The sequence below is a fragment of the Geotrypetes seraphini genome, chromosome 4 (genome assembly GCF_902459505.1).
Source record: "Geotrypetes seraphini chromosome 4, aGeoSer1.1, whole genome shotgun sequence".
In the NCBI taxonomy this organism is placed as follows: domain Eukaryota; kingdom Metazoa; phylum Chordata; class Amphibia; order Gymnophiona; family Dermophiidae; genus Geotrypetes; species Geotrypetes seraphini.
In genome coordinates, this window is record NC_047087.1 from 154456114 (window position 1) to 154479970 (window position 23857).

The following is a 23857-nucleotide window of genomic DNA, read 5'->3' on the forward strand; positions in this document are numbered from 1 at the left end:
GTCCAGCTATCTCCCAATGTAATGTAACTTCCAGTTATCTTCCAATGTAATCCGCTTGGAACCGCAAGGTACAAGTGGAATAGAAATCTGTAATGTAATGTATTGTAATGTAATGTAATATAGAGATGGTAGGGTGAGAGAAAGAGAAAGGTATTAACACATAACTTAGGGAATAGATAACATAACACATACACAGCTAAACGCATTGATGCATTAATAATGTGTGAATAAACCAGTGTTAATTATTGCAAACTGCAGAGGTCTGCAGAAAAAGTACAGAATTGGAAAATTGTTGAGGAAGGAAGAGGGGAGGGACATGAGAGGACACAGTTCCATAATGTGCTGTCTCAGCATAACTTATTGACAATAACTTATTGAAGGGCTCTGTACGTAGAAGGACACAGCACATAGCATGAAAGTTGAGCCTGTGATGAGAGGGCTGGATAATAGAAGAAAAAAACAGGGGAAAACAAAACCACAAACACAAATGTACCAGAACCAGAATGGAATTGTCCAGATCAGAATGATGTGTACTAAAATAGTGTTCTCCAATTCATCTGATAATATGAAGATCTTTATTCCTCCAATGACACAACAATACATTCAACGACTCAATGACTCGACATGTACATGTTTCGGCCAACAGGCCTGCCTCAGGAGTCTTAAAAGTCACGAATGATGATATTCACAGGCTGCCATTCAAATAGATTTGACCAAAGATCAGCCATAAAAGAAGTGTCATATCACGTGGGAACGCTGCTAACTCTTACCGAGTTGTTGAATGTATTATTGTGTTATTGGAGGAATAAAGATCTTCATATGAAGATGAATCAGATGAATTGGAGGACACTTTTTTAGTGCACATCATTCTGATCTGGACAATTCCATTCTGGTTCTGGTACAGGGCTGGATAATAACCATATATGGGGAATGGAGGTCTGAGAAATAAGGGTAATAGGAGAAGTAAACAGGGGCATGGAAAACAGAAGTATGAACCAGGCAATGAACAGGTAGGCAGGAGGTACTAAGAAATGTATGAACTAAGAGGTCCTTTTACAAAGGCGTGCTAAGCATTTTAGCGTGTATTTAGCGTACACTAAAACAACACGCACGCTAAATGCTAATGCGTCCATAGGATAACATGCATTTAGCATGTGGTTAGCACGCGCTAATAACCATAGCGCACCTTTGTAAAAGGAGCCCTAAGTATATAATGAAGGATTGCACCAAGCTCTGTGTGCCTACTCTGCTGGTGTGGGTGGATACCCACTTGCAAGAGCAAATAATAAAATAATTTCTCTGCTCCACCGAGTCTGTCCTGAGTTCTTGTAGTGAGCATTTCTCACTATATAAGGAGAATATGTTCCTTTCAGAAGTGTTTCAATCCCCTGCTCAGCACAACAGGAAGTCAGGTGCTGTTACAGGAATGTCCTGATGCTCTCTGGAAGAAGTTAAAAAGAACAAGAGGGCATTCGGAAAAGTTCAAAGGGGACAGATTCAAAACGAATGCTAGGAAGTTCTTCTTTACTCAACGTGTGGTGCACACCTGGAATGCGCTTCCAGAGGACGTAATAGGGCAAAGTACGGTACTGGGGTTTAAGAAAGGATTGGACAATTTCCTGCTGGAAAAGGGGATAGAGGGGTATAGATAGAGGATTACTGCACAGGTCCTGGACCTGTTGGGGCCGCTGCGTGAGCAAACTGCTGGGCACGATGGACCTCAGGTCTGACCCAGCAGAGGCATTGCTTATGTTCTTTAATGTGTGCAGCACCAAAAGCAAAACCATTTTCAGGAGAATTTCTGCTTGTCTGTTAATTTCTTTTCTTTGAATCCTACTAGAAGGGTCCAAACTAGTAGGTTATGTTTAACGTGACCATTTATTTTTTTCCTCAAAACGGGACATCTACTAATTTTCAGTCCCGCCCCCAATCCCACCCTAGCCCGGGCCCCAATTTATTCCATTCATTTTCATGTACACATAATATCTTATTAATTCCTAATGGTAACCATAAAATAAAAAAACCCACAAAGCACAACCATACACAAATCATCTGGAAACCACAAACTCATAAGAACACTCTAATATTAAAGCGCTTAGTTGGGTGTATCAAATCAACATATGGATCAGAGTGTGAATTGAACCAGATTTCAGAAGATCTTAACTGGCTTCATTTTGTTTAAAGCTTCTACATAATAAAACCAAAAGGAAAAATCTGTTTGAATGTCATCCTTCCCTCCACCCTTGTAAACCCACCCACCTCAGTAAAAAGAGCAAGAAGTCAAAAGTAGAGAACTAGTTCAACAGATTAAAAGGTAGTGGAACAAAGCAATACCAGTTGAGTAAACCCTGAATTTTTTGAGGCAAGCTTGCATTTCCTGACTAATTCTAGTGTCACTACAATAAAACCCAAATTTGCTGATCTAGAGTGTCTTCACTGCCACATCACCTCAGTCAGCAGTTTCCTTAACACTATTATTCATATTGCCCTCTGATCCCAATTTGTTTTCTCTATGTTCCTAGTCACGGACTGATTTTATGTGGCAGTTCAGATAATCAAGTTTTATATCTGCTCAAACTGAACAATCAAATGCACTGAAACGCATCCCAGAGATGAATGGAGAGAAACAGAATGTCAGGAACCACAAATCTCTCCCCTGACTGTTGCATCTTAGCCCAGAGCCATCTTTCCTAATTTTTTCCTAATTTGCATCGGTAACCCCCTCCCTCCCTTACCTTGGGCAGCTCCCGCAGCTGGTTGGCGTCGAGCAGCAGCTCCTCTAGGCTGTGGCTGCAGGGAGCAGTGCTGTTTGTCCACTGACTCCACATGCCGATTGCTGCGCCAGAGGGCGAGGGCTACCAAAGCCTGGGCCGCTCACATTCAACGTGTAGATGGGGGGCCCTCACACCGTGGCCTAAGCCACCAGGACGAACACTAGACCAGGGCCCTAGGGAGTGAGGGGGCGGGGCGGTCCTCTCAGGGGAGGGGGGAACTGAGGAGAGAGATCGACTCAAGGTCCCCGCGCATTCTCTCTCTGCCCTCGAAGCCAAATGCTTGCACCAGCAGGGAGAAATCCCGGGCTCCAATCAACCTTTTGGGCTCCCCTGCTCCTTGTCCCCAAACACAGCTTCAGGATGCCGAAATGTCCCATTTTTAGAAAATGAGCAAGAACAACATTGAGATCCCAAACCACTGGAGGAGGTTTGAGATGGTTTGACATTGAAAAGACCTTTCATAAATCTGGAAACCACAGGATGAGCAGAAAGGAGTTTCCCTTCGATAGGCTGATGAAAAGCAGCAATTGCACTGAGATGGACTTGAATGGATATGGATTTGAGGCCTGATTAAGACAAATGGAACAGATAATCCAAAACTGAAGACAAGGAGGCTCCTTGTGATGAATGGTGCACCAAGCAGAAAATCTAGTCCATTTCTGATTGTAGCATTGCCTAATGGTAGGCTTCCTAGAAGCCTCTAAAATGTCCTATATAGATTTAGAAAACTGTAGAATGGCAGTTAAGTTGAGAGGTACCAAGTTGCCAGGTGTAGAGACTGCAGGTTGAGATGACGTAAGCAGAGACTCGGTGTAAGCAGAGAGGGAAAAACTGATAGAAGTAGTGGCTCCCTGCTGCTGAGTTGAAGTAGAAGGGAGTACCAAGGTTGCCTGGGCCACCAAGGAGCTATGAGAATCATTGTGGCATGGTCCTGTTTGAGTTTGACAAGTGTCTTGAGTATGAGAGGGAATGGAGGGAACGCGTAGAGAAACTGATTCGTCCTTTCCAGTAGAAAAGCATTTGCCTCCAGTCGGTGAGAGGAGTATATCCTGGAGCAGAACTGAGGCAGTTTGTTGTTGTGGGGAGACACGAAGAGATCTATCTGAGGAGTTCCCCACTGAGAAAAAAATGTGTTGAAGAGATGAGGAATTGAGTGTCTATTCATGAGGTTGTAGAAGACAACTCACTTTGTCCACCAGACAATTTTTCTCTCCTTGAATGTAGACAGCTTTCAGGAAGGTGTTGTGAAGGATTGCCCAATTCCAAACCTTCAGAGCTTCCTGGCAAAGAGGGAGAGATCTTGTTCCTCTCTGCTTGTTGACTGTCCGAATGAGGACTATTTGGTCGAGAATCTCAAAGCTGAAAAGCTTTGAGAGCATTGAAAATTGCTCTGAGTTCCAACAGAATGATGTGACACTGATGATCTGTGCTGGACCAATGGCCTCGAGTACGGAGACCATCGAGATGAGCTCCCCAAGCGTAGGTTGAAGAATCTGTCGTGAGGACCTTCTGATGAGGAGGTGTTTGAAACAATAAACCTCTGGAGAGATTGGAAGAGATCATCCACCAGTGGAGAGACTGTCTCAATGAAGGAGTCACTCTGATGTGTTGAGAGACTGGGTCGCAAGCCTGCACCCACTGAGATGTCAGGGTCCACTGAGGAATTCTGAGGTGACGTCTGGCAAAAGGAGTCACGTGAACTTTAGAAGCCATGTGACCTAGGAGAACCATGATGTGTCTTGCTGACAGTGTAGTGAGGGATGACACTTTGTGAGAAAGGTGAATGAGAGCATCTTGATGCTGCCGAGGAAGGAATGCTCTGAGTTGTACAGTGACCAAGACAGCTCTGATGAACTGTAGAGTTTGAGAGGGCTGTAGATGGGATTTGGGAAAGTTGATTTTGAACCCCAAACTTTGAAGGAACCAAATAATCCATTGGGTCACTTAGAATAACCCCTTGGGATGTTGAATCTTTGATGAGCAAGTTGTCCAGGTACGGGAATAACTGTAGACTAATGGTTCCGCAGAGCTGCTGCTACTAAAACTAGGCACTTGGTGAAGAATCTTGGAGATGATGCCAGGCCGAAGGGTAACACTCTGTATTGGAAATGCAGATTTCCTAACCGAAATCTAAGGAACTGTTGAGAGGCTGGATGAATGGGGATCTCTTTGAGATGTAGAGAACATAACCAATCGTTCTGATCTAGAAGGGGATGCCAAAGTTAACATGCAGAATTTTTCTTTGACTAAAAATCTGTTGAGCGCTCTGAGATTCAAGATAGGGCGTCTTCTTAGGAACTAGAAAGTAACGGGAGTAAAACCCCCTGCTCTGCTGTTCCAAGGGAACTTCCTCGATGGCACGGAGATGAAGCAGAGCTGGTCTTCCTGAAGAAGGGTGGTCTTTGAAGGATTTGAAGGATACTCTTTTGGAATCCCTTGGAATCTCTCTGGTAGAATTTGGAGGAATTGAAGAGTATCCTTCCCAGCGGAGGTAAACATGATGGAGACGACCTCCAATGGGAAGGGCAGAGGAAAGAGGTAGAACGATGGTCAAAAAGGTTGAGGGGCCTTAGGCGCAGCAGGAGTCTGAGGTTTTTGCTGCATTTGCTGCTGTTGTAGTTTTTTTAGGAGGCACTGGTGTATACAGAGATGCTCTCTGTGGAAAACACCTCTGGTAAAATGGAAAAGGCCGGAAGCCTTAAAAGGTAGAAGGCTTAGGCTTAGGACAAATGATGGAAGCAAACGATTTCTCATGTTCAGACAATCGTTTAGTAGCTGTAATTGCAGAGTAATTCGTAGAGTAATTGCAATCAGAGTCCAAAGTAATATTGAGGTCCTTACTCATTTGACGTAGGAAAGAAGAAAAAAATATCTGCTCCAAGGAAGATTGACCTCGAGGGGAAGAAGATGACCTCGAGGCACCTTGCAAGGCATCTTTTTAAAGATTGGGCGTATTGTCGGCTATCTTCCAATCCTCCGGGATCACACCTGGCAGTAATTAATCTTCCTGGAATCCAGGAGGAACACCTGGTTCCTGGCCGTGTGAAACCAGACTCCCAGGTACTCCAATTCCTGTGTTGGCATGAGGTTGTTATTCTTCAGGTTGATCACTCAGCCAAGACACCCCAGCAGTTGCATCACTTGATGAACTGTCCTGTCAGAAAGGAGGCTCTGAACAGCTAGTCATCCCGGTACAAAGGGACTAGGATACCCTGTGAGTGCAGGTGTGCAGCTACCACCACCATGATCTTGAAGGTTCTGGGCACTGAGACCAGACCAAAGGGCAGAGCCGCAAACTTGAAGTGTACATGGAACCGCAGAAATCTCCTGTGTTCCTGAAAGATTGGTATGTGGAGGTACGCTTCTGTGAGATCCAAGGAAGCCAAGAACTCCCCATGTACCACTGCCGCTACAACCAAACGCACTGTTTCCATCCAGAAATGCGGAACTCACAGGAAAACATTCACTGCCTTTAAATCCAGGCTAGGTCTGCAATCTTTGAAGCCTTTCTTTGGCATGATGAAGTATCTCCCTGAGCCCAAGCCATCCTCTAGAACTGACTCTTGCTGCCAGTGGCCCACACACACATCTGGATGTCCTGTGGGTGAAGCTAGGAAGAAATCTGATGGATGTTAGTAAAACTCCAGTCTGAGATCTTCTCTGAGAACTTTAAGGACCCACTGGTCTGGTCACCCTCTGCCACTCTGTAGGGAGGTCAAAAGTCACCCCCTGACCTGAGGGAGAGGCTCCAGAACTGCTTCTTAGCAGGAGGACGTTTGTCAGAAGACTGCTGCTGGGCCAGACTTCCAAGGTGAGGTCTGGATTAGAGGTTTGCACGGGAATGGAGATCGAGGGAATTCTGTGAGTCCCAGGGGGATCCCCCAAGATCAACAGGACTCCTACAGGGACCCCTCCCAGGCCGACGGGACTCCCAAGGGGATGGAACCATTCTGAGGCCTACCTAATTTTCAAGATGATGAGACCGGTCCAGCGCCGCGGCAGGAACAGCCATTCTGAGCAATGAGCTCAGCATGTAGGTGCTCAGTGTGCCTACGTGCTGAATTCACTGCATTGCTGCTGGTTGGTCGGGTGGTGGCACGTGCAAGGTGATTCTTTCATAGCATTTTTTTGTGATATTTTGCCTGTCTCCAGTTATCACTGGCTGTTTGGTAAGTCTTCTTCTCAGTGGTGTACCTAGCATATGTGACACACCCAGGGCCCATCATTTTTTTACACCCCCCATCTATATGAAAAATATGATTTTTAGTAACAATCCACATATCGCACAAGAGTGTACCTAGGAAAAGGCAGCATCTTAAACACTGCAGTGAGCACTAGAACAACAACACATACATTGTAAAACTAAAGCCAGATCCCGCACAGTCAATTGATCCTGTAGTCAATGCCAACTGAAAACTATGTCCTTTTCATACACACATAACAGAGATACATCCTCGCCCAATATGGAATAATCACAAACTAAAAATAGATATATGTAGACAAAAGTTAAACTGAACCACCAAGAAACCAGACTCTGCATACAATGCAATACCACAACACCACAAAAAGTGACACATGTCCTCTAATACTGTGCAAAATATAAAGTCAGTAGGTGTAAATTTGAAAAAACTGATAACATAACAATCACCACTTTACAAATCAACAAATAAAAATAAAACAAATAATGAGAAATAAGAAAATACAATTTTATTGGACTAATCCATTTTTCAATTAGCTTTCAGAGGCCAAATCTTTCTTCAGAACAGTATTGTCTTGACCTGAGGAAAAGGGTTTAGTCCAAAAAACTGCCTTATTTCCATTTCCTATTTATAAAATTTTATCAATACAGTAAAGCAACAAAAAAATCTTTCGATCTTTTGTCGTTTCTGCTTTAATCATCTTCTCTTTGCTCTCTTCTTTCTATACAGCATTTGTCCTCTCTCCCTTCCATGCAACATCTTCTCTCTCTTTGCCCCTACCACCCAGCTTGTGTCCTCTCTCTCTCTCTACCCCTTCCATCTACTGTCCACCCTCTCTCTACCTCTTGCATTCACTGTCCATCCTCTCTCTGTTCCATTTGGCATCTTCTCTCTTTCTATGTCCCTTCAATAAACTGTATATCCTGTATATCCTTCCTCTCCTTTGTACATGATTCATTTTGGCTTCACCCCCTCCCCTATGCTCTGGCATCTCTCTCTTCTCCTTTCCTTCCCACTCCACCCCATGTCTACCATCTCTATCTCCTTCCCTTCTCTCCCCATGCCCTGGCATCTTCCTCCTTTCTTTCCCTCTGGTCTGGAATTTTGTCTCCTTTAGTTTCTCTTCCTTCCCCCATGCCCTGGCATCTCTCTCCTCTCCTTCCGTCTCCCCCTCCCACTCCATTATCTAGCATCTCTTCTCCTTCCTTTCTCTCCTTCCTTCCACCTGGTCTGGCGTTTGCCTCCTCCCCCTCCCCCCTGACATCTCTCCCCCCTCCATGGGCTGGTAGTTCCTTTCCTTTCCTTCCACGGTCTTGGCATCTCTTTCCTCTCCCTTCCCTGGTGTTCCTTCTCCCCAATTGGGTGCAGCAGCAGCAGCATTTCTCTTCCCATCGGCAGAGTCTCAAGCGTCCCTCCATCGCTGACCTCTTGCTTCTCTTCCTTGCTTTGGGCCTTCCTCGTTGCCGAGTCCCGCCTTAGTGGAAACAGAAAGTAGGCACAATTTTACAGTGTTCCCTCTAAGCTGAGCAGGTGTCCTCCAGCTGCATTGCTACCACTAGGGGGTGGAATATTTTCAGTCGCTAAGGACAGGTATGTTCCCTGGAGTCCTGCAGAACTTGCATGTCCCTCACAATTGAAAAATGTGACAGTAAAACAGCACCCTCTATTGGTGAGACTGTGGGTGGAGGACTCCTGCTCAGCTTAGAGGGAACAGTGCTTTGAGGACCTGGCAGCCAGGAAGGTCCGAAGCAAAGAAGAGCAGCAAGACAAGTTTTAACTTCCCTCCGTCACTGACCTGTCTCCCTTAGTTTCCCTCCGTCGCTGACCTTAGCCCTAGCGAACTCATGCTCTAGGGCTCAAACGTGTGCATGTCTACTTCTCTTCTCCTCCCCCAGAACATAACTTCCGGTTTCGGAGGGAAGAGAAACTGGCACACACACCTTAAAGCCCCGAAGCATAAGTTCGCTACGGGCCAAGGTGGAAAATCGCCAATCCGGTTAGAGGTGGGGTTGTTTTTTTTAAAAAAAATGTTGAGCAGGGCAAGATTCGCAATAGATGGCAGCTGGGCAATCATCTAAATTACCGGGCACAGCACCCGGCTAAAAGGCCCTAGGGCAATCGTAGGCAAACTCAGTCAAAAGAGCCAAAATCAGCAGTTCGATTAAGATTTTTTTTTTGAGAGCCATACCCCCATGCCCGCTTTCGCTACGATGGCTACATCAACCCGTCCGCACGTAGTCAAAATCGATTCATGACAGAGCCTAGAGAATGACAGGGGGAAAAAATTTGTCTCCGTCCCCTCCCAGTCAGACCACCTGATTCCATCCACACAAGCCTTGAATTGTTTTATATTGAACTTATTATATTAAAGTATAAAAAGAAACAATATTCTGTACAATTGTCAATTTATAAATCAGCGTCTTCTCCCCATTCTCTCTTCCCAATTTCCCTTCAGCCCACTCTCTCTCCACTTTCCTTCAGTGCACGCACATAAAAACAAGTAAGTAATTTTATATCATTTTCATTCTATTCATTCATAGAAATTAAAGTCTAAATAATGCCAGTCACATAACAAAACATTTTACAAAAATAATTCCCTGCATAGTCAAGCCTGCAAGGATTACTAGATGTCTTTCAGCAGCTTCCCTCCCTCCCTCCCTCTTACCTTCGTGGCCAAGTCAAAATGATCAACTAACAATAAAATTTTAAAAACGCAAAGCACATTGTACGCAGAGAAAATGTTAATTATCATTTATATTCCTCGGGTTTTCAAAGAGGTCAAGGCAGATGACTTTATGCAATGTCACCTCAGTAACAATTATACAAAAATAGACAAATATACCCCCTCTCTTTTTACTAAACCACGATAGCGGTTTTTAGCGCAGAGAGCTGCACTGAATGCCCCACGCTGTTCTCGACGCTCATAGGCTCCCTGCGCTAAAAACCGCTATTGCGGTTTAGTAAAAGGGGGTCATAGTGCAAAATATATTCAGCATATATAAATTCTCAAAATGGACACATTTTGATCACTAAATTGAAAATAAAATAATTTTTCCTACCTTTGTTTGGTAATTTCATCAGTCTCTGGTTGCACTTTATTCTCCTGACTGTGCATCCAATATTTCTTCCCTTCTTTCAGACTCCTGTATGCTTCCTCACTCCCTCCCCCAACTTTTTCTTTGTTTCACCCTGCTCCCTTATTTCTTTCTCTCTCCATGCCCCCTTTCTTTCTGTATGTCTTTCTCTCTCTCTGTGCCCCATTTCTTTTTCTTTCTTTCTTTGTTTCACCCTGGCCTTCTTTCTTTCTCTCTCCATGCTCCCTTTCTTTCTGTATGTTTTTCTCTCTCTCTCTCTGTGCCCCATTTCTTTGTTTCACCCTGCCCCCTTTCTTTTTTCTTTCTCCCTCCCCTCCACTCCCCCATGCCACCGCCATTGGAAAAATGCCATCACCGCCGGGTAATAGACTGCCACTGCTGCCATCTGGAACAGGCCAGCGCTGAGTTCGCCCTGCTTCTTTTCCCCGTGGGGCCAACCAACTCTCGCTGCTCGACGTCAATTCTAATGTCAGAGAGGATGTTCCGGGCCAGCAAGGCAGTGATTGGCTGGCCCAGAACGTCCTTTCCGACGTCAGAATTGACGTCGGGCGGCAATAGTTGGTCAGCCCCCAGGGAAGAGAAGAAGGGAGAACTCAGCGCTGGTGGAACTCAAGTGGCTAAAGAGCCGCATGTGGCTCGCGAGCCGCAGTTTGCCGGCCTAGGGAGAACACTGGAGGGTGGCCAGCTGTGAACCCCCTTGGGGCGTGCACCCGGGTGGACCGCCCCCCGGCCCCCCCTTGGTACACCACTGCTTCTTCTGCTTTATATGGGGTCTTTCTATGCCATTAACTTCATCTAGTCAGTCTGTTACCCATAAGATTATTTTGATGCATAACAACTATGGTTTTAGTTTGTGTCTTTTATACTGCGGTTTCTATGTTGGCTATTTATACGGCTATGTTGGCTTTATACGGTGGTTTCTATATTGGCTATTTGGTGTCTTCCTTCTCTTTTCTTCTTTTCAATTATTAAGGCCATCCGTTCCTCTTTGGCTTAATTACATTGTTTACTTATATTATCATTACCCTTATTTTTACATTTTTTCTATATTTTTTTGTTACTTTAGCACCTACATATCCCCAGGTATATCAGGTGGTTCATCGTGTGGCTTTTGCTATTATAGCCGTTTTTGATTAAAGATGTGCGGGACTTTCCAGCACGCTACACGAGGCTTAATAGTCTTTTACGGATATTCAACGCTTTAATTCTGATTTTTATTTCAAGTTTTATTTCATTTTTTTTAACCAGCTACATTCTCCCTTAGGCTCATTAGTCCCATGGCCTTAGGTTCTCTATTTCTTTTGGTTTTAGCCAGTCCTATGGTTTCATGTTATTTCTCTTGTTTTTCTATAGCCTATTCTATATTCTATATCCCACTTCACTCAGCCTTTTCCTCTCGTCTGCATCATGTTCCTCTAATGCCATCTTATGTTCTCTATACAAACGTGATTTCATAGGACTGTTTTGTCTTTCTCTTTCCCCCTATCATGCACCCCCTGCTACATTAACTTCTTGATGAGATGGTTTATTGTATTTATTAAGCTTTTATTCTGTATTGCATGTTGATATATTATGACTTTTGATGAGATGGTCTTTTGTATTAAGTTCTTATTTTGCATTGTATTTTGTCACACCATGTCTTGATATTTTTAAAGCAATCATTAGCATTATTTTAAAGCAATCATTAGCATTTTAATATTGGTTATTATTCTGTCTAATTCAAATTTGAGCTTTAATATGCTATTTATTTCATATTGATTTCATGGTTGTTTTATATATGAATTGTACCAAAATCTGTTATCATGCTTTTTACCTTTCATCAGATTAATATTTATTATCATTAATTAAGTTTTTAAATTCATTGTGTAACACATTAAGTTTCCCGATGAAATATTTTGTATATATTTTGGTAGATACGATGGTTTAGCCTTCTATATATCTTTTTCTATTGCTCTAATTTGTTCATTTTAGATTGATATTTATTATTTAAAGTGCTCATATTCTATGATGCACTTTTTTAAGCGGGGATGGGCGGGTTTTCGGAGAGGATTCCTCATGGGGACAGGTGGGGATGGAGGGGATTCTGACGGGGATGGGTGGGGACGGAAAGGATTCTGACGAAGATGGGTGGAGATGGAGCTCCGAACCGTTGATCCACCGCCAAGGGCCCAGCGTACTGATGAAAGCACAAGTAAGGATGAAAATTTGGCTGTCCTGAACCCCGGGCTGGGCGAGGCTTAGAACCTGGCAGCACCTGTGGCTTACGGTCCTGAACACTGGCCATGAGGTCATCCAGACCCTGGCTAAACAAGAGCAAATCTTTAAAAGGACAATCTGCTCAGCATGGCTTTGGAGGAAGAATCACCTGACCACTGACAAATCCAAAGCATTCGCCAGACCGACACTGAATAAGCTTCAAGCAAAATCATATCATAGAGGGCATCCGACAAAGTTAATCCGGAGACCAGGAAATCTAGATCCCAGAGGACTACATCCTTGGGATCATGGCATAGCTTAAAGTGATATGCACGGGTGACAAAGAAGGTGGCCGCTGTAGCTCTCATCCCCGCCGCTGCAGAATTAAAAAAGGTGTTTGAGGATGAAATCCACTTGCTTGTCCTGAACATCTTTGAGGACTACCCCATTAGAGGGCAAGGAAGTGCGTTTAGTGACTTGCACCACAGCCAAATCCACTTTCGGCAGAGCCAGGCATTTGGTGAACTCCGGGGCCATGGGATACAACCATGCCATGGCCCTAGCGCATTTAAGGGGACCTTCTGGGGACTCCCAGACTTCTGAAAGGATCCTAGCCAAGTCCAGATGTCCAGAAAGTGGACAGCGGACGCTGATCACTCAGGTCCAACTCTCTGAGGGACTCAGAAGTAATGTCCACCAGGTGGCTAGTGTTAAATAGCCTGCGCACTGCCGGGTCATCACCCATATCATGGAACCCACTTGCATTAGGATCACGAAGATCCATAAGATTAGCCACAATGGCTGCCGCTACCGAGGAACACTGTGATAGCAAAGGGACAGAAATCATAGCAAAAGCAATGGCGGGAACCACCCACCTGCTTGCTGGGGTCCCTAAGAGAAAACAGAGAGACATGCTGGAATTCAGAGAATGAGCAGACCCCATCTGCTGAGCTGTATTCTGAGAGGGAGAAACAGGCATGGCCTTTTTAAAACCAGAAAGCCTTATGCATCAAATCCACAAATTCTGGGGGAAAGAAGTCACTGTCTGCAAGAGCCACTCTGCGTGTATCAGTTTTAGAGTGCTTAGATGATTTATGAGACTTCACCCCGGAGCTGTGCTTGTGTTTTGCCGAAGTGCCCTTTGCACCCTTTTTAGGGAAATTGAACGTGCAATTTGTGTCTCCGGCAGAAGTGGGGGCAAGGGGGGCCTCTCCGGAGGAGGTATGTGCGGAATCTACACATGCCTCACCCTCGCTGCCTGCGGTGCACGTGATGCACAGCTGTAAATCCGCTTGCCATCCGCTGCAATTAAGGCATTAATCTAAGCCATCCTATCCTGAGGAGGCCAAAAACAAAGCAAAAACAAAGCTCCTATGGCCAAAAAATATATTTTTAAAGTTTTCAAGAAAATCCAAGATGGCAGCTACGGGTGCCAATTTTGGCCTAAAATGACCTGGGAAAATCACAGGGAACCCGGAAAAATGGTGATTTATGCGATTTTACAGGTATGTTTGTGGGGGGTTTGAAATAGCAAAACCCAAAATAGCAAAACCAGCAAAGCCCAAAATAGCAAAACCGGCACGCACACAGATACTCACAGTGGCATGTGCTGCAATAGAAAGTAATGGCAAGCAAGCTGAACACAGGAGATCAGTTCCTCAGGTGCTGAGAAAACTGGATTCCAGGTCTTCTGACCACCTCACCTTTCCTGTCAACTCACTACCAGGACCTCTCAGGGCAATTAGGGAACACACGCGGTCTGGTCCCGTTCTGGACACACTTCCATGGAACCGTGCAGTCTGTGCTCTATCCTTTAGCGGACAAACCCGGGGTGAGATGGCTCCTGATCCCAGAGACCCAATCTGACCTATAGGCTGTCCAGGGGATTTACTGCAGCAGCAGGGAATCCCCCGGATGCAGACAATTTTAGATAGAAAAGTCTGCGATGTTCCCGCAGGGTTAATCCGCAGCAATAGTGCAAAAATAAAGCATGAGCAGATAAGATAAGCCTCTACAGCAAGGTTGTAGGAAATGAAACTGGAAATCCAGGGGTAACAGGAGATGACCACAGAGGGAGGGGCTAGAAATTGGATGTAAGTTCCCTATATTTTAAGGCTGGAAAAGATTGATAACCCTACTGTGTAGGCTCCAGAGTTATTGTACAATAAGGGCCTGATTCTCCAAAGTGCGTCCCGATTTTAGTCAGCTGTAGGTGTCCTACAGCTGTCTAATCAGCCAATCGGGATGCATGTTTTTAAAAAAAAATGCTCCCCAGGCAGGCCGCCTATATTGAATGCGAGGCCCGCAAAACACCTAGGCCCTGATTCTGTATAGGACGCCCGGGAGAGGTGTCCTATTCAGAATCGGCCTACACTAAAACCCCGATTCTGTAACCGGCGTCCATGTTACAGACGCTGGTTAGAGAATCGGGTTAGATTAGACACGGCCCGCTACACTTATCGCGGCAAGGGATCTCTCTGCTGCTATAAGTATAGCGGGCCGCGGCCCCCTGTCCGATCGCTGGCAGGAGGGTGCCCAATCCCTCCTGCCCGAAGACGCACCCTCCCCCCCCCGACAATATTGATTGCTGGCAGGAGGGTGCCCAATCCCTCCTGCCCGAAGACGCACCCTCCCCCCCCCCCCGACAATATCGATCGCTGGCAGGAGGGTGCCCAATCCCTCCTGCCCGAAGATGCACCCTCCCCCCCCCAGCGCTAACAACCCCCAAACCTCCACCCCACCAAACTAACCTTTTCTTAAGGCCAGATGGGTCTTGCCCGTCCAGCCGGCAGGCACGCCTCGTCGAAATGAGGCGGGCCTGCCCCTTCCTGGCCCATCCCGCTGAAGTCTAAGGCCTGATTTCGACGAGGCGTGCCTGCCGGCTGGACAGGCAAGCCCCATCTGGCCTTAAGAAAAGGTTAGTTTGGTGGGGTGGAGGTTTGGGGGTTGTTTGCGCCGGGGGGGAGGGTGCGTATTCGGGCAGGAGGGATTGGGCATCCTCCTGCCAGCGATTGGTAGTGTCGGGGTGGGAGGGAGATCGGTAATGTCGGGGGGGCGGTCGGTAGTGTCGGGGGGGGGCATCTTCTGGCAGGAGGGTTTGGGCACCCTCCTGCCAGCGATCGGACAGGCCGCGGCCCGCTATACTTATAGCGGCAGAGAGATCCCTTGCCACAATAAGTATAGCGGCCGTGTCTACTTACAATGTAGACCAGCATTTTGCTGGCCTACATTTTAAGCGTTTCTTCCTCTACTAGGGAGACGCGTAGGGCCGCCTAGGTTCGCCTAAGGCCCGCCTAAGGCCCTTAGGCGAGCTTAGGCGTCTTGCGGGTCTCCCTAGGCTCCGGAGGCGCCTTCAGGCCTGCCTGGGGAGCATTTTTTCTTTTTTAAACGTGCATCTCGATTAGCTGATTAGACAGCTGTAGGACGCCTACAGCTGCCTAAAATCGGGACGCACTTTGGAGAATCAGGCCCTAACTGCCTGACCTTATCTACTAGTTACATTTCTCATAGTATATTCATGTTTTGTTAACATTCAGGAAGCAAAACATATAGGGATCTAACTAATATATGGGACAATATTAATATATTAATTAATATATGGGACAACATACTAATCAAGAAAAGTTTGTTCCAGCGTTCCAGGATCTCAGCTCTTTTCCAGGGGTGTGAAACAAGGCCTTCCGACGAAGAGAAGCATTCACCTTTTGAGTAATCAAAATCCAAAGCCATTCTGGCGTGCACCGTGCTAAAAGAAACTAGAGAATAAAAGAGAGATAATATGTTAGACTAATTTTTTAAAATCTGTTATTGGCAAATTAGAATCTTTCAATTTTAAAAAGCATTAGTAAAAAGAATAGTACAGTTTCATGTGGAAAATCAACTAGCTTTATATTTTGTGTAATATGTTACCTACCTATCTGGAGTTTCTAAGAAATTATGCAAAAATGTACAAATTACTGAAATATGTTTAAGTGCTCTGATAAGTTTTTATATGTTTGCTCTGCATATTAATGTTTTTTGTGCCTCAACTATCAATTTCTCTTTACCTTAGAGGGGATATGATAGAGACTTACAAGATCATGAAGGGTATAGAGAGAGTAGAGAGGACCAGATTCTTCAAACTTTCAAAAAATAAAAGAACAAGAGGGCATTCGGAAAAGTTGAAAGGGGACAGATTCAAAACGAATGCTAGGAAGTTCTTCTTTACCCAACGTGTGGTGGACACCTGGAATGCACTTCCATAAGATGTAATAGGGCAGAGTACGGTACTGGGATTTAAGAAAGAATTGGACAATTTCCTGTTGGAAAAGGGGATAGAGGGGTATGGATAGATTACTGCACAGGTCCTGAATCTGTTGGGCCGCCGCGTGAGCAGACTGCTGGGCACGATGGACCTCAGGTCTGACCCAGCAGAGGCATTGCTTATGTTCTTACCTATATTGACACTAACACATTAGATTTTCTTTCTCATTCACAGGTTTTCAACATAGTGTTACCATAGTGCAGTGGTCTCAAACTTGCGGCCCCCCGGGTACTATTTGCGCTCTGGATGCGAAGATTGAGAGTCGGCTCCCTTGCTGCGGTCTTTTTTCCATTCAAAGCTGCGGGTGGCAGCTCCTAGCGTGATCCGCGCCTGTGTCAGAAGCCTCTCTGATGTCACGTCAGAGAGAAGGCTTCAGACACAGGCATGCATCCGCAGCTTTGAATAGAAAAAAGAACACAGCAAGGGAGCCGACTCTCGATCATGTCCAGGGAAGGAGGGAGGAAAAGAAACGCTGCTCTTGCTGCTGCTGCATGAGGGAGGAAGGGGGAAGAGAAAGAGAAATGCTGTTGCTGCACCCAATTGGGGAGAGGGAAGGAGGGAGAAAGACAAGGGAGAGGAGAGGAATGAGAGATGCCAAGTCTGAGGGAGAGAAAAGAAAGAAGGAGATACCAGATCAGAGGGGGAGAGAGAGATGTCAGGGCATGGGGGAGGGAAGGAAGGAGGGTGAGAAATGAAGGAGAGAAATGTCAGACCATGGAAATAGGGAGCGAAGGTGAGAGAGATAGGAAGGGAAGGGAAGACATGGAAAAGTAGATTTTGAGAAGAAAGCAAAAATGGAAAAATTGAATGTTAAGTTAATGCCAAAGATGGATGCAAGATAGAACATGAAGATGGAGAAAAAAAACAAAGGACAAGAAGGCCCTGGAAACAGTTAGAAGCACAGAAAAATGAAGTCACCAGAAAACAAAGGTAGGGAAAATGATTTTATTTTCAATATAGTGATTCAATATAGTGAATATCAGTTCTGAGAAAGGAAAGATGGCTGCTGTGAGGGCCGCAGAAAAAATAGTTAATGTCTTATTAAAGAAATGACAATTTTGCATGAGGTAAAACTCTTTATAGTTTATAAATCTTTCCTTTAAAAGTTAAAGATTTATAAACTATAAAGAGTTTTACTTCATGCAAAATTGTCATCCTCTATAATAAAACCCTAAGCGCGTATGCGCACTTACAATGGCGTGATCCCTGCCTCCATGATTTGTGCCTCCGTGGCCATGTTCAATTTGTGGTGCATGCAGTGGTTTGAGCAGCAGTTTGTCTCCTGCAGTGTGGCGGCAGTGAGAGGTGCCGGTGAGGGCAACGGCAGGAGGGTGTCCTTCGGCCTGGACGAGGCGAACAGGCTGTCAGAAGAGGTGTTTAGTCGAATGAATGAGTCCTCCCATACTGGTAAGAATTACACAATGTAAAGGAAGTGGAAAAATGTTGCTACTGCTGCACAGGGAAGTGTAGGGGAGGGAAATGGGGCTGCTTTGGGGGAGGGGTGTGCTGGGGCAGGCAGCAATCTTGGTTTGCTCTGGGGGAGACAGAAGGGGGCCACAGAGAGACAGGCAGGCAGGGGGCCAGGGAGAGAGAGAGACAAAAAGAAAGACAGACAGACAGGGGGAAAAGAGAGACAGATAGCAGCCAAGGAGAGAGAGAGAAAGAAAGACAGGGGGCAAGGGAGAGACACAGACAGAAAGAATGACAGACAGACAGTGGGCCAGAGAGACAGAAAAAAAGAGACACCGGGAGGGAGATAGAAAGAACAGGACAGTGGGACAGCGGGAGGGAGAGAGACAGAAAGAATGACAGACAGATAGTGGCCAAGGAGAGAGATCAAAAATAAAGACAGACAGAAAGTGGCCAAGGAGAGAGACAGAAAGAAAGAATGACAGATAGTGGCCAAGGAGAGAGATCAAAAATAAAGACAGACAGAAAGTGGCCAAGGAGAGAGACAGAAAGAAAGACAAACAGCAGCCAAGGAGATAGAAAGAAAGAAAGAAAGACAGACAGCGGCCATGGAGAGAGACAGAAAGAAAGAAAGACAGACAGATACAGGGGCCAAGGAGAGACAGAGAGACAGAAAGAAGCAAAGAAAGAGAGAGATAGAGAGAAACAGAGACAGAAAGAAAATGCTACTGCTGGACAGGGAGAGCAGGCAAGGAGTGGTGGTGGACAGCCGAGGAAAGAGAGAGACAGAAAGACAGACAGCCGCCAAAAAGAGAGAGACAGAAAGAAAGACAGAAAGTGGCCAAGGAGAGAGAAAGACAGACACATCTATTCTAGCACCCGTTAATGTAATAGGCTTAAAGACTAGTTTCTTTAATAAGACCTTAACTATTTTTTCTGCGGCCCTCCAAGTACCTACAAATCCAAAATGTGGCCCTGCAAAGGGTTTTAGTTTGAGACCACTGCCATAGTGATAATCTAATACAGGCAGTCCCTGGGTTAAGAACGAGCTATGTTTTAAAAACTGTTCTTAAGTTGGATTTGTATGTAACTCAGAACTTGTAGATTTTAAGATTCTTGCTGCTTACCTCTGCTCCCAGCTGACAAAAGGGCCAATTGCCCCTAACAGTGTTCCCTCTAAGACAGTGGTCCCCCAACCCTGTCCTGGAGGACCACCAGGCCAGTTGGGTTTTTGGGATAGCCCTAATGAGAGATTTCAATATAATGGGGGTGACAGGCATGCAAATCTGTCCCATGCATATTCATTAGGGCTATCCCAAAAACCCAACTTGTCTGGTGGTCCTCCAGGACAGGGTTGGGGACCACTGCTCTAAGATACAGCATGCACAACCACACATATCCTGGCCACACACACAAATGGCCTTGCATCATTTCCAATTTGCTGTAGGCGAAGTGTAGGAACCTATGCCACTGGAAATACTGCTCAGAGAACTCAAATGAAGCCACTACCACATTCTTAAGTCAGACATCTGTAACTCAGGGACTACCTGTATTAAAAATGTCCATAAGAAACACAAGACTGCAAGTTTGGACTCATTTACATCATTTGGTGGATCAGGTAGAAAACTACCAACTGTCAGGTAGAAAACTACCAACTGTCAGGGATCTCATTAAATATGAGTTGTATTTGAGAGATATCAGTTATCAAGACAGGCAAAATTACAGAACTGATGAACTGTCAATGATTACTGGCTCAGTGGTACAAAGCAAATCCAAAATTCATTAGTCTTGTTATAAACTGCCCATAGAAATTAATTCATACCTTTTCAATAGATCACACAAAGTTATCCTCCAAAACACTACATCAGAATCCTTTTTACTTCCATTAGTCGTTCCCCAAGGTTCACCAGTGTTTTAAAAAATATTTTTCTCGCTCCTCTTCTTATCTTGGTTCAGTTCCTACATTTCACATACACTGATGACGGCAGATAAAGACTTGAACGGTCCATCCAGTCTGCCCATAAGTTATACCCATTAAAAAAAAATGATTAAATTAACTTGTCTCTGATATTTCTGGGCCATAGACTGGTATTGTCCTAGACCCCAAATGCTGAAGTTGCCGTCCAAGCTCACTCCAGCCTATCCAACCATCCCGTTATTTTCAGGACATCTACTGTTAAATCTGGCCAGTAACATCCTCATGTTACAAATTAGTGGAGTTCCCATTGATGCCCATCCTACACTGAATCACCATATATGGGACATAGATCATGAAGGTCTTAGTTCTTTAATTTACATTCTTCATTTTGTAATTAGAGATTCTCTATTTTTATCCCATGCTTTTTTGAATTCCATCAACATTTTCCTCTCCACCACTTCACTCAGGAGGGCATCCCAGGCATCTACCATCCTCTCCATGAAGAAGACTTTCCTAACATTGCTCTAAGTCTTCCTCCCTGCAACCTCAAGTTATGCCTTCTAGTTTTACCATTTTTTTCTTCTCTGGAAAAGATCTGGTTCTATATAATTACCTTTCAAGTATTTAAATGTCTGTATCATATCACCCTGTACCTCCTCTTCTCCAGAGTCTTTTTATATCCTTCACCAGATACAGCCTCCAAAACTGAGCACAATACTCCCAAGTGTGGCTTCACCAATGACCTATAGAGGGGCAACAGCATCTTCCTGCTTCTATATAGCCTAACATCCTTCTGGCTACAGCCACTGCCTTATCACACTGTTTAGATGCCTTTAGATCCTCAGACACAATCACCCCCTTTCTCCATCTGTGCTCATCAGCCTCTCACCTCCTAGTACATACGGATCCCTCAGATTTCTACCCTCCAAATGCATCACTCTGTACTTTGCATTTAATTTTAGTTGCAACACTAGACTATTCTAAATTTTGCAGATCCTTTATCATGTTTTCTACTCCCTCTGGAGTGTCCACTCTGTTACAAATCTTGGTATCATCCACAAAAAGGCTAACCTTACCTTCTAAGCAGAGCATTGCAGGTTACACAAAATGCATAGGCACATCTTATAATGGGTTTGTCCAAATTTGACCATATCTCACCATATTTGAAAAAATTGCATTGACTTCTAGTCGTCTTCAGAGTTCAATATAAAGTTGTGATGATTTGCCATCAACTTATGTATGGTAACTTTCCAGAATTGCTTAAAAGTTCCGCCACTTATTTCTTTCAGATGGGATGATCAGTGACACTCAGAAAACCACACAGACACTATAAATGCATAGATACTAACCCTTTATTATATTTATATGAATATAATAATAATAGAATAACTTCATAGTGATCACAGGCATCACCCTTCTTCCCAATCGGGAATCCCTTTCGATTGATAGATGGGGGTGGATCGCAGGACTTCCTCGTAGTTGCAACAAGATGGATTCTGATTCTGGGGAAAAGTCCCGGTTCTTATATAGGGTGAAAACTGCTGAGTTCATAATTATACAGGCTGAGTTCCTGCAGTAACCAGCCTTCACTACGACTCAGGCACACCTGGTACTGTTCTTTTGTCCTTTGTTTTGGCCACACCCAGGTCACAGTGGTCAAGAGGTCAGGATAGCAGATAAGTAGACTTGTTGCAGAAACCAGCTTTCTTCACTACGACACCTGGTTAACCTGGTTTTACTGTTCTTTTTTTCTTTGTTTTGGCAACACCCAGGTCACAGTGGTCAAGAGATTAGGATAGCAGATAAGCAGAATTGAGGAGAGACGTCACGTAGTATGCTGAGCTTCAGTTACCCCCTGGCCATAGGCATAACAGTCCACCCCTGGATCCTCAAGTCTGCACCTCCGAATAAGAGGTAATCCGAAAAGAGGGAGAGCGTGTCCGTTTGTATATACAATAGGTAAACCCACAATTAAGAAATGTTAACAAATAATTTAAAATTTTTTAACACATAAGTTTTGTTCTGTTCCCTGGTAAATGGGAAATCATAATTGGGGTCTCAATACTAAAGGCATCACAGTAAAAGGACATGTTATTGTAGAGTTCCTTATATCAAATAACGTAAGCAACCCTTCACATGAGAAATCAGAACATTGTTTTATATCAAAATTCCACTATGTTCTATCTAAAATTATAACTGCAGGATAAAGTTAATTCTTTGTTGTATAAAAGACAAAACACGAATCTCACAAATAGTCCAATGTAAGGCTGATGAAACATTACTATCTAAAGTATATTGCTGTAATATAGTATCATTAACAACATGTAACATTAACTGATCGTATTATAGGGTTAATTCATGATTATGTACAGTATTTGGCATCCATTTTACTTTCCCATCTAAATATATCTGCTACTCCTGAGCCAAAAGATGCCTGTTTGCCAGCCAATATTTCAGAATCAATAGTATTTACAATACCTAATGTAGTTCCCGCCCCCCCTAATGTATCCAGCCATCTTCGGGTTCTACATTTAGATAAAATAGGAAAATTAATTTTCCATTCATAAATTATTTCCTTATGTTCTAAACTGGTATTTTTGCAATCTCTAATATTTCTTACTAATGAAGCATTTTACTTGAAAGCGTTAAGTATCAGGAATCATGGAAATTAATAATCATCTATAATAATAATATGCTAAGCGCGCATGCGCACTCTCGCAGCGTGTTCCCTGAGATCTGATCTGTCGGGATGTGCCAAGGCGAGTGCGCATGCGCGCTCCGCGAGGGGAGGAGGGAGAGGGCTGGGGCTGTCCTGCTGGCAGCATGGCCCCGATCCCCCTGCGCCCGCTTACCGCCCCACTGCTGAGCTCCGGAGCGAAGTAGCCGCGGTCTGGCCCAGCCCGCTGAGAGGGAGAGCAGCGCTGGCACCGGGGAGGGGGGGACACACAAGGGCTCTGCTGCCAGCTCAGCTTGGCTGCTCCATCTCTGCCGGGGCTAACAGCAGCAGCCCCCGAAGCTCCTCACCAGCCTGTCCCTCCCCCTCGAGAAGGGCTGTAAAGCTGGCCTCGCTTGCTCTGCAATCAACTGCCGTTCACCTACCCATGCCTGGGTGATGTGCAGGCGCGGGGGCTCCTTCAGTGTCTGGAAGTGGCAATGGCGGTGCTGCTGCTGGTGGCGCTGCTCCCGCTGCTGTGCGCGAGCGATGCGCCGGAGCTGGACCCCGCCTGTCGGCAGCGGCTCAACGAGATGGCGAACGGCAGCGGCTGACAGGAGATAGAGGGGAGATGCTGAATTGATGGGAGATAGAGAGAAGGGAGATGCTGGACTGTTGGGGGGCTAGAGAAAGGGGAGATGCTGGACTGATGGGGGGATAGACAGAGGGGAGATTCTGGTCTGATGGAGGGGAAAGGAAGAGAGGCCTACTGCTAGACAGGGGGAGCAGGAAGAGGTGCTGATGGATAGGGGGGAAAGGAAGGGAGGCCTACTGCTGGACAGGGGTAGCAGGAAGAAGTACTGATGGAGGGGGGAAAAAAAGGAAGAGAGGCCTGCTGGACAGGGGGATCAGGAAGAGGTGCTGATGGACGGGGGGAAAGGAAGGGAGGCCTACTGCTGGACAGGGGGAGCAGGAAGAGGTGCTGATGAACAGGGGGGGAAAGGAAGGGAGGCCTACTGCTGGACAGAGGGAGCAGGAAGAGGTACTGATGGCCAGGGGGGAAAAAAGGAAGGGAGGCCTGCTGGACAGGATGATTAGGAAGGGGTGCTGATGGACAGGGGGGGAAAAAAGGAAGAGAGGCCTACTGCTGGACAGGGGGAGCAGGAAGAGGTGCTGATGGATGGGGGGGAAGGGAGGCCTACTGCTGGACAGGGGGAGCAGGAATAGGTGCTGATGGACAGGGGAGAGTTAAAACAGAGGGAGAAGGACTGCTGCTGGATAAGGGAAGCAGTGAAGGGGTGGTGGTGGT

The 23857-nt window shown here is 45.4% G+C and overlaps 1 protein-coding gene across 6 annotated transcripts in view; it reads right to left on the reverse strand.

The window, feature by feature from the left end:
• Nucleotides 1–23857, reverse strand: part of HSDL1 (hydroxysteroid dehydrogenase like 1) — a 393114-nt gene that overhangs the window by 17409 nt on the left and 351848 nt on the right. For 5 of the 6 annotated variants that reach the window (XM_033941274.1, XM_033941270.1, XM_033941272.1 and 2 more), the window contains one exon: nucleotides 15966–16019. In XM_033941274.1, coding sequence (XP_033797165.1) covers nucleotides 15966–16019 — 54 coding nt within the window. Of the gene's footprint in view, nucleotides 1–15875; nucleotides 16020–23857 lie in introns of all 6 variants that reach the window. The other variant, XM_033941271.1, reaches the window with a different exon arrangement.